We start from the raw sequence: 11663 nt of genomic DNA on the forward strand, positions 1-11663 counted from the left end.
ATATATAAAAATAAGATGATATTATATATAATTTATTTTTAAATGTATAAAATTCTATAAACATTTTTAAACAGTACAAACATTTTTTATTAAAAAAAAAAAAAAGTATATAATTTTTTAATATATATATTTTTTTTTTAATGTAAAAAAAGTATACTTTTTTAAAATCTTTTTTTTTTAAATGTTATTTGTGTTTCACAAAGTTATGTTGCAATAGTATACCATGATTTTATTGGGGTGTCTTCAAAGTCATTTTTAGACTCTACAGCAGAGACGGCTCCCGAGATTTGTCCAGCCCTGTGGCATACAGCTCTGATTAGAAAGACGGCTAATTAAGGATGAAAAGACAGGCCCTCTTTGTTCATTTATGCACAGTGGCTCTAGACTGGAAAAAAAACACACAGATCTCCCCCAGCAGTTTCTGAACTGAAATCACCTTCAGAAAACAGGGCAGTGACCTGTCTGGGTGATGTTTCCTGGTGAATGGATAGTTCTGCTACTGTATACAAGCATTGCTGAATGGTAAATGGGATTTCCATATATTAGATACACAGATGGTGTATTCACACCCAGGGGCGGACTGACCATTTGGAAACTCGGGCACTGCCCGAGGGCCCGGGGTCAGTAGGGGGCCCCATGAGATGCCCCTGGTACCTTTTTCATAGGCTTTTTTTAGTTTGGGCAAGGACACAGGGGCCCCATGATCCCCTATTGCCTGGGGGCCCCATGAGTTGTCAGTCCACCCCTGTTCACACCTATAAATAGATTTGTCTCCTGATTTTGCCAGAATCTATAAAAGCAAAGAGTATTAAAAAAGTGAATAAAGCAAAAAGGTTCTAGCAGAAGATATGCTTTTAATAATCTTCAATTTATATATTTTAGACCGCCATCTGGGTCAAAATAAAAACCATTCTGTGGGGAGGGGGTGGGGACGGGCAAATCTGTAGCGCTTATGCACTGGGGAAAGGGGCGGCTCCTTGCGGCGGTTGGCAGTATCTGATTGGCCTCTGAGGACAGAGAGATCGTGCAAGGCTCGAGAGGCCACCGACAGCCTGAAAAAGTGCAAGTGCAACAGTACACTCATACAAAAAACGCACAAAACACGCACACATACACATCACACAATGCTCTGCTCTACTGCACAAATGCATCTTAAAGGGTGAGTCCACTCAAAGCTGACAGTTCAGTTTTTGATGGAGAGGAAAATATCCCTGTCAGAGTTCACATCTCAGTTCCCATTCAAGGGAGTCTCACTTCTGCTGTGACATTAAAAAAAACAAATATAAAGTAAATGCAGACACCTTTCTAATAGTCATGACAAGTGGACAAACCCTTTAAGTTTTTTTTTGTTTGGGTCTAGCCTCCAGGGGGGGGGGGGGGGGGGGGGAATAATAAAGTAAGAGGCTAGCAGGTTTTCAAGTATGGAGTCATCAAAATGCAGATTTGTGTTCCCATTGATAAAGTGTTCCGTTAAAGGGCCAGGCCTCCTCTTAAGATTATCTGCGCTGGTTGTCCAGGGTCTCCTCCTCGGTGTAGAGGATAATGCTGCCGTAGAAAAAGACCCTCACCAAAAATTCCTGGAAAAGTTTTCGAAAAAAATCTGCATCTCCCGGTAAACTCCACGGCTGATGACCAAAAATTGTTCGCTGACCATCTTCCAAATCCCGGCCAGCCTGGCAATTGCTCCTTGCGTGGAGACACCTGTATGATGTGTTTGGTGGAACATATGGACCTCCTCTGTCTGAAGTCCAAGGTGTTGGTTCACTACAGTTTCTTAAGGCGGTTGTACATTTCACGCTTGCTCTTGTCACCGGCCCAGTTTCTGCTCTTGCTGCGGAAAAGCTTCAGGTGTTCTCTAAAGTCCTTGTGGTCCATGGGGCGGTATGATTGGGGCTCACAATGAGTCTGTAGGAAAGATGGAGTATAGAAGTTAGACACAATGTATTTTAGTACAGCAGAGGACATCACACATGCCCCAAATCTCTATACAACTCTACCTAGGCTGCACCCCAAGCAGCAGTAAGTCATAAAACAGAAATAAAAACCCAACGGGAGGTTCTAACTTTAGGTCACTCAACTCCATGCAGTCTCATTAATAGACATTCCCTTGCTTCGAATCCTACCGACACCATGACTGGGCCCGATATTGAGGGGCAGTCATGGACCAGAATAAAAACTGAAATACTGGATAGGGAATTATTATTATAGATCCTCCAAGAAAAAGCCAACGTGTTTTTTCCTCCAAGAAAAAGCCACGTATAAAAGTCCATGGTGTTTTATTTAAGATCCCCCAAAGTAAAGCCAATGCGCTTTGTAGGTTTTTTTGAGGGACCTGATGAAGTCTCCCTTCTTCAGGGCTGAAAAAGGGATCAAAAGTCTGAAATCTGGACCAGACAAACTAAAGGTAGATGCAGGGCTCCCAACCAAACTACCTTGCTGATTCCATTGTCTGGTCAAGATTTAAGACTTTTGATCCTTTTCTGCCCTGAAGAAGGGAGACTTCATCAGATCCCTCAAAAAAACCTACAAAGCGCATTGGCTTTTCTTTGGGGGATCTTATATAAAACACCATGGACTTTTATACGTGGTGTGACATTTCCATTTCAGTTCCTCCCCTCCCTCCAAAGGACCATCCATTGAAGCCCTAGGACAAAAAAAAAAAAAAAAAATGTTGCCAGTCAACTTATAACCTTTGAATCCAAATCGAGTAATCCAGCACTCCACACAACCTGAGGAACCATGAGGAACAAAAACCTGACGGGTCCCATTTTTACTCAAAAAAGTAAAGATTGAAGCTGGCGTTATGCTTGTACAATTTGTTTTCATTCAAAAGAATGATGAAGTTTTCGATCACTACCATTGCAGGACCCGGCGATTACCCAACTTATTGTGAAAGGCACCAAATTCGTTTAACAAACTATCAAGTTTGAATCCCTTAAATCATATATTAACGAATGCTTCTGTCCTTCTGGTCTATTGACTGACCTGATAGCTGGGAAAGAATTCCTTGTAGCCTCCTTTCAGAATGTACAATTCTGGGTAGTGAAGTTTCGGGTACTCGTTGCTGTTCCTGTCCTGTTTTCTAACATAACGGCACCTGTGGATGATATGAAGATAAGGATTATATCTTATATATCAGAAGTCTTAAAGAATCTTTTTAAAGCTGTAATGAGAACTTACATGCGAGGTCCGCGCTCAGAGGAGAATTCACAGTGGAAGATGATGATGACCCTTTTGTCTTCGCTGGTCGGGACAATCGGCGTTTTCATGAGAAATTCCTCTACGTCTTGCTCCAGTGGGAGATTTACCGCACCCTAAAACAGAAACATTTCATGAGAAACCCGCCACTACCAAACATATTACTATAGAACCCCATCCAGAACCCACCAACATATCATAGAAACCCATCCAGAGCCCACCAACATATTACCACAGAGCCCACCAACATATTACTACAGAGCCCACCAACATATTACTACAGAACCCCATCCAGAGCCCACCAACGTATTACTACAGAGCCCCATCCAGAGCCCACCAACATATTACCATAGAGCCCCATCCAAAGCTCACCAACATATTACTACAGAGCCCACCAACATATTACTAGAGCCCCATCCAGAGCCCACCAATGTATTACTACAGAACCCCATCCAGAGCCCACCAACATATCACTACAGAACCCCATCCAGAGCCCACCAACATATTACTACAGAGCCCCATCCAGAGCCCACCAGCATATTACTACAGAGCCCCATCCAGAGCCCACCAACATATTACTACAGAACTCCATCCAGAGCCCACCAACATGTTATCATAGAACCACGTCTAGAGCCCACCAATATATTACCATAGAACTTCATCCAGAGCCCAACACCACATTACTTCAGAAACCCATCCAGATCTCACCAACATATTACTGCAGAACCCTCCTGGAAATCCACCACTACCAGCACATTATTACCATGGAACCCCATCCAGATATTGCTGCCACTCACCTTAATGTGTCCTCCCTCATACTCGTATGGGTATCGGCAATCTACAATAACGCAATGCTCAATGCGGTCCCTGTACTTCCCGCTCAGCACGTCATCCATCTGAACAGAGCAAAAAATAAAAAAAAGTTAAAGAGCAGTCCTGGTCAAACCTTGGAGAATTTAGTAAACTGCTATTACTATTCAGCAAGCAATGCAAATAGAGCTGCTGATACTGGCAGTAATGCTGAACGGGGCCCTATTAGGTCAGCAGCGGGGCCCAGTCCCAGCAAGGACTGACAATGGGTGGCTGCAGTGCAGCGGCATTCCAGCAGAGTGTAAGAGAACAGGGCAGCAACAGTCTAAATCTCTCCCCCTTCCCTCCTCAATCAATTGACAGTGGAGGAGAGGAAGCTACATGCTGTGACACAATCACTTTCAAAGAACAGAGGCAAGTGAAAAAGGTTAAGTGCTGGTAATTTTTTTTTTTACACCAAATTTTCTGTATGTACAGGGCTACATGAAAGGTATTCCAGCATCACCAGCAGATGTGTTCCAGGATCACCAGCGGGTGCTTTCCAGGATCACCAGCGGGTGCTCTCCAGGAGCCATGATAAAAACTGGAACTACCCCCACAGGAACGCTGTTCTTCCTAAAACCATCTTAATGCTTCTATTCCAAGTTTGCCGACCATCTCCCAGCGGGTGCTCTCCAGGATCACCAGCGGGTGCTTTCCAGGAGCCATGATAAAAACTGGAACTACTCCACAGGAACGCTGTTCTTTCTAAATGCATTTTAATGCTTCATTTCCAAATTTAACTGACCATTTCCCATGGTTACATGACAATGTAGGATGATGTGGCAGCTCTAACTTACCATTTCTGGAGTGATATACTTCAGATCCTGGTGTTTGCCTTCTACAGTCTTCAACAGGTATGTCTGTAAAATAAAAAGTCCATCAATACATGCACAAAAGTAGCTTTGAACCTCTAGAATCTGCAAGGGTTAGTTGTCATTGTAGACCTACATGGTAGCAAGGATGGCCTACAGGGTTTAACGGGACGCCGACTCTTATTAGTTGCATCTAGTCCAACTGGATATGTTGCTTCACAACCTCCGCCAGGCACTTCAAAAGATACCAATCGTACCCAATTCAACACAGTCCTTCAATCATCTGTGTCTTGTAAGTCTAAGGTACTCAACTTATCATAGAACTACAAGGCCAGGAAATTTGGAACCATTTTGCGAGCTCTCACTTCATTGGGTCAGTCTAGAGCCCATGCCCAGAGGACCCTGTAGACTACACCCCATGCCCACCATACTTCTCATCTTGTGTTCCCATCTCCTCACCTTAGAAGAATCACCAATCAAGTCCATCTGTTCACTGTCCAGGACCTGTTCAACCGTCGTAAGACACAGAGATTTGGACCGACCCAGTTTCATTTTCTATAATAAAAACAAAAATAATAAGTTAACTCAACACCAAATAAGGTTTTTGATCACAATAACGGCTATAAAAATGTAAACTTCAGGAGAAAAGAATAAAACCAAAAAAATGTGGCAAACCTATTAACAGGTTCAGCTTTGAAGCTTCCTATGTCCCCTCTCTGCTTGCCAGACAATGAAGCAATGGTAGCTTCTCTTTGAAATGAGCAGAGAGGTGACAGTTCTGATGCGTTTCACTCAACAGGCTTAATCATTGGTGCACCTACTGGGTGAAACATGTCAGCTGGCAGAATCATATCAGATGAGGGAGATAATGCCTTCCATATCTGATGCCAGTTGAAAAAAAAAGTAACTTTTGTGCTTCCAGTTAGTGCACCCAGTCCCCATCTTCACGCTAGAAATACAGAATTTGCATTATAAATTCCAGAATCACACGTACCGGTTCCTCTATAACAAGATCCCCATCGCCGGGACTGGCTGAGCTCAGGTTCTTGTGCCGCTTCGATTTCACCGGCGTGTCCTCGTCAACTGGGCGCACCAGGCGCTTCAGGATGGGTCGGATCACAGAGCTGGGCATGGAGGGCGAGCGGAAAAGGCGGCGACATTTGCTCCTAATTACCAAATCCTGGCATGGGAAAGAGAAAGAAGACGAAGGTTACACCCCGATAACACCATCCTCTGGATTTATCGACTACAATTCAATCATCAGCTTCCATAAGAAAGCCAAAATGACTCGACTCAGCAGGTTCCAATCACAATGGAAATACCAGCTTTGGTTGAAAATGACCCCCTTTGGGTAGCCATACATATGCAATTTCTAAAAATTCTCACAGTGCACATGCAAGATTGAAATAATTAACTGGAGCAGGAACTTACAGAGTCATCTTTCTTCAGTGGAGCAGTCAGTAGGTTCTCCATGCCTGTTGGCAGGTTTGGCTCCCTCTGAAACAGAATAGGTAATAAAAAACAACGTAAGTGATCAGAAGACAAATTCTAATCTAAAAATCATAATATAATAAAATCTAATATAAATATAACATTCAACTTCTTCTGCACCACCCTATAGCAGAAAAAAAAAAAAAAAAAAAAAAAGTTTAATACCTTCACATCGTCCTCATCATCGATAATGTCCATGAACCCGTCATCATCATCATCGTCCTCATTCAAAGAGAAGGTCAGGGAGGATTTGCGTAAGCGGACGGGGCTCTCCTCATCTACCTGCAACTCATTCCTTTCTGGAGAAAACTGAAGAGAAAAAAAAACAAAAACACAATATTAACATTAAGACGTCCATCTATAAAGCCGTGAATGTGACTTTCACCAAATATCCTCTGGTGGTGAATCAGTCATTTGAAAACACATGGACCAGGAAGGATTCAACAGCAGTGAACATTTGGTGAATGTCAGATTTTCAGCTTTGTAAATACGGTCCTAAGACTTCACTGGCACCAAAGCTCTACAACACAGGGAAGGGGCAAAGACCACTTACCATGAGAGTTGGAGCAGAGCATGGGCGGGACTTGAGGGTGTCATCGCTGCGGCGCGGGACGCGAGAGACTGGATACACAAACGGCCTTTTGAAAAGGAAAACTTCCTGTAAAAAGTAAAAAAAAAAAAAAAAAAGCATTTAAAAAGTGTGCATTAATTGTCAATATCTGCCTTTAATAGACATTTCTTGTTCCCAAATGCAGTAACCCACAGCAATCAATAGGAATTCAATGCTAAAGTCTTTCTACTACAAGATGGATTGTTATTGGTTGGTACAAGTTACAGCACTTAAAGTGTAGGTCAGGACAAAATTTAAAAAAAAAAAATTAATATATAAAAAAAATTATATATATATATATATATATATATATATATATATATATATATATATAAATATATATTTTTTTAATTTTGTTCTGACCTACACTTTAAGTGCTGTAATTTGTATCAACCAATAAGAATCATATATACATATATATACACACACACACACACATATATACACACATATATACACACTTTTACAACTGAAAAAAATTACATATAATGTTCTAAAATATATAGGATTTTTTTGCACAAATTCCTTTTTTCTTAAATATATTTTATCATTATTATTAGTATAATTTTTAATATGATCTTTTTTGTGCAAATTTTACTTTTTTCATTTTTTTTTGTGTGTGTGTGCGTGTGCGTGTGCGTGTGTGTATATATATATATATATATATACACACACACATACATACACACCTCCGCAAGCCCTGGCTGCCAGACTACAGAGGTCCACAAACCGCACCTATAGGCCCCTAAGCTTGTCATCCTGCTGCTGCAGGGGGCTCAGGAGGGTATCACTGGGACAACGTCAAGTCCCAGAATTGAACCCATTGCTCCTGGAGTCCTCCCTATTAGAGTGTGTTGGGTCATTTCTGTATCTGCAGGCCCTGACAGTATGACTTACATTCTCCTTGTTGTCTGGTTCGTTGGGGTTGCTTTCCAGGGGGCTGGTGACATCCAAGTCTGAGGTGCAGGAAAGTTTCCTCAAGGCTGGGTTGCCCCCAATAAATGTTACCTAGAAAATACAAGAAAAAGCAAAGCCATTAAGACTGAGATCAGAAAGGACAGGAAGGGAGTAATCAACAAAATTATCTCTGACCCTGCCAGACCCAAATAGTGTCTCTTTCATGGTGGGCTCTGGCCAGAGGTTTCCAGATTACAGACATATCTAAAAAGGGGATCTGATAGCAGAGGACCAGCATATGGCTTCATATTAACCCATCCTCCACAGGGTAACATGATAAGTAATCAATATACTCACCGGCAGTGACTGTCTTCTTCTCAGAGGCAGTTTGAAGCTGCAAAAGTAAGAAAGAAAAAAAATAAATTAAAAATGTATCATTTTGTGAAGTTATCAAGTAGAATTTGTGCAATCACAACAAGCCTCCCATTGTTCAAGTATCATGTTAAACTGGTGTTTAATGAAGACGACCCCCTTAGTATACTCTAGCACAGCCCTTCTCAACTTCTTCAGCACAAAGGAACCCTTGAAATTACTTTATAGGCTCGGGGAACCTGTACTAAAAATTACTATATCTACAACCCATGATACATTAGTGTGATGGTCGGTGGGAAGAATGCTCCTTACACTTGTGGTCATTGGGAAGAATTACCCCCTTACAAAAAGCTAAAAAGATCAATGGCGTCAGTGAGAACTTATCTTAAGGGTGGAAATTGCTCATTGCTCAAGGAACCCCTAGCAACTTCTGGAGGAACCCTAGTTGAAAAAACCTGCTTTAGGGCTTCAGTCAAGTAAAATTTTAAGCGGTTAGAAATTTCTTTTGTTGTTGTGTCTCTATTGAGATGTCTCATTGATAGTTATCAATGCTATTCTGGCCTCAACTATAAAATTTTGGATGTCCCCTCAAATCTTGTCCTGGCGACTATTGCCAATAAGGACAGTCAATTGCCCCAATGGGACTAAAGAGATCAAAAAGCCCTGCAACCGAATCAGTGCTCTGGTTGGAGGGCTTTTTGATTCCTTTGGTCCTTTCTCACCACAACCTGTCTAGTTCTACTGGTTCCTTGGGTTCCAAGCACTACTCTATAGAAACCATGGTTTCCATACATAGCACTGATGATGATCAAAAAACTGACCCAGCTGTATGAAGATTGGAATAAATGGCTCTATAATGCTAGGCTATATTTGCATTATAGCCCAACGGTTCTGGATGTGTTGGGGCATAAAAGAATGATTGGCCTGGCTCTGCCCACTGTCCTGAAATGAGAAGTAATCCTCTTTTTTTGGGATACGTAATGGAATGAGAAAGGTGAAGACTTTCATAGAAGGCTTTACTGTACTACATGATATCAAGGACATCACTAGAGGGTTGAATCTGATGACCCTCCATTCTCATGGCTTACTGGCATGGATCAAAGCACAAAAGGAAACGGTGTACAAAATTTGATTCTATACTATTAGCTTGATTGAGAACTGAAAGTTTTCCACAAGTCTCCCAACACCCATTGAGTCCCAAAATAAACCCTTCCACCAGGTCTAATGAAGTGTGCCGGTCCGCGTGCCTTACTTACTCATTGTTTGGGATCCTGCTTTCAAAAATAGTCTTCTCAAATCTGCAAGGAAGGAACGAGAGAGCATTAGACATTGCAGCTGGAACAACAACACTTCCTTTATGTGTTTTTATACTCTCTACATAGGAAACAAATGACAAACTGGCTGAACACATGAAAGAGGAACACGAAAGAGCAACAATGTGTAAACTTAGTAACCAATCTTAAGTCAGATCAATCAACGTTGACCCAAACTGGTTGGTAGGTTATCAGACTCTGCTATTAATCATACTGAACATCAAACCAGCACTACCACGTCTGTTGGAAGGAATATTGACGAGAAAATGCCAATTTTTTGGACATATATCACAGGAAACTCGGCTGAAGAGAATGATGCAAAATTGTGGAAAAGAACAAGGTAAAGAACGGGAAGAAGAACCTGGTGGATAGACAGTGACCCAACTGGTTGTGGTGGGTTATCCGACTCTGCTATTCAGCATACTAAACGTCAAACATGCAAAAACAGATCAATTGGAAGGATTATTGAAGAGAAAACTCAGATGAAGAGGAGCTATGCAAAAATGTGGAAAATAAGGTGATAAAGGATGGAAGAAGAACATGGTGGATGGACACTGACTCAACTATTTGCAATGGGGTTATATGAGTGTGCTATTCACCATACTAAACGTCAAACATGCAAAACCTCTTCAATTGGAAGGATTTGAAGAGAAAACTCAGATGAGGAGGAGCTAAGCAAGAATGTGGAAAATAAGGTAGTAAAGGATGGGAGAAGAACATGGTGGATGGACATTGACCCAACTGTTTGACATTTTAGTATGGTGAATAGCACACTCGGATAACCCCAGTTGGGTCAATGTCCATCCACCATGTTCTTCTTCCTTCCTTTACCACCTTATTTTCCACATTCTTGCTTAGCTTCTCTTCATCTGAGGTTTCTCTTCAATATTCCTTCCAACTGACGTGGTTGCATGTTTGACGCTTAGTATGGTGAATAGCACACTCAGATAACCCCATTGCAAACATGCAAAACCACACACTTTGAAAGGAATATTGGACAAAATGCTAATTTGTAGGACATATTACAATAAACTCAGCTGGACAGGAACTATGCAAGATAGTGGAAGAGACCAAGGTAAAGAACAGAAGAACATGGTGGATGGAGGACATCCAAATAATGAAAGGCAGCCATGTTGTAAAGTGGAACATTAAGCTGCCAAAGGCAATGGCAAATGGAAAGCAGTGGTGTAACCAATGTTCCAAGGCTGAAGCTTTCCATAGAATGCAAGTGGTCATGGCACTTGTAAAGGAAAGGATGGAAAACATGGTGGACACCCTGGCAATGATAGGCAATGATCATTAACCTGGGAAATGACAAAGATATGGAAACTGATGGTGGAAGCAAGGTTCAAGTTTGAAGTTCACCAAGGGCTTCCAGAGGTCCATGGTTAACATGAGACTCAAGATATGATGAGGAAACCCAATTCCACACAGGTGTATTTGCAGAAATATTTTAGAAGGAATGTAAGTGGGATAGGCGGAGTTTCCTGTAACCCCAATTTAAATGCCAATACTAGGTTGTTTCAGCTTTCAATTAGTTTTTATATATATATATATATATATATATATATAAATAAATGAAATTCCAGGAAACAGAGGATTCATCCTCAACATTCTATAATCATAAGTATCTTTGAAGTTAATAAAAATACAATCAATTATCCAAACATTAAAATCACGGGACGGCATCAGACACAAAGGCCAATTCTGAGTTGGGGGAGGGGCAGGGGGATCCTGGAATGTTACAGGTGATAACATTTTTGGTCCACCTTTAGGCAGGCAACATCCAAAGGCTACCCGAGAGGGATTTAATCTTTAATGTCACATGACAGCTGGATAAGGAGAGGAAAGAGATTAAACATTAGAGAAATCCTGGAACAAAGACTCTTTTGTCCCATCTCTACCCACTGAAGAGTCTGACCACAACCAGCAGCTCCATTCACTCCACCTGTATGCAAATGGAGCCTTTTGTTGGCTGAGGGCCCCGGCCATATGTCTGATGCAGGGCCCCCAACAGCTGTCAGCCTGAATCAGCCGAGACAAGTGTGGCAGCATGGATAAAGGGCCTATTCAGGGCCATTCATGGAAGCACGTGCACCCAGGACCCCGGCCCTCCTA

At 41.7% G+C, this 11663-nt stretch overlaps 1 protein-coding gene across 1 annotated transcript in view; it reads right to left on the reverse strand.

Annotated features, from left to right (window-relative positions):
* Positions 1-834: 834 nt before the first annotated feature.
* Positions 835-11663, reverse strand: part of CDC25B (cell division cycle 25B) — a 23749-nt gene continuing 12920 nt past the window's right edge. The window contains exons 4-16 of the mRNA XM_089662202.1: positions 9489-9530; positions 8218-8254; positions 7861-7971; positions 6907-7011; positions 6519-6662; positions 6294-6359; positions 5857-6042; positions 5322-5417; positions 4848-4910; positions 3996-4094; positions 3181-3314; positions 2986-3097; positions 835-1905 (exon numbers count right to left, since the gene is read on the reverse strand). Coding sequence (XP_089518328.1) covers positions 1765-1905; positions 2986-3097; positions 3181-3314; positions 3996-4094; positions 4848-4910; positions 5322-5417; positions 5857-6042; positions 6294-6359; positions 6519-6662; positions 6907-7011; positions 7861-7971; positions 8218-8254; positions 9489-9530 — 1336 coding nt within the window. The 3' untranslated portion in view covers positions 835-1764. The remainder of the gene's footprint in view (positions 1906-2985; positions 3098-3180; positions 3315-3995; positions 4095-4847; positions 4911-5321; positions 5418-5856; positions 6043-6293; positions 6360-6518; positions 6663-6906; positions 7012-7860; positions 7972-8217; positions 8255-9488; positions 9531-11663) is intronic.

This window comes from Staurois parvus, unplaced genomic scaffold, assembly GCF_062004578.1.
Source record: "Staurois parvus isolate SC_StPar_1 unplaced genomic scaffold, SC_StPar_1.0 ptg001437l, whole genome shotgun sequence".
Lineage (NCBI taxonomy): Eukaryota > Metazoa > Chordata > Amphibia > Anura > Ranidae > Staurois > Staurois parvus.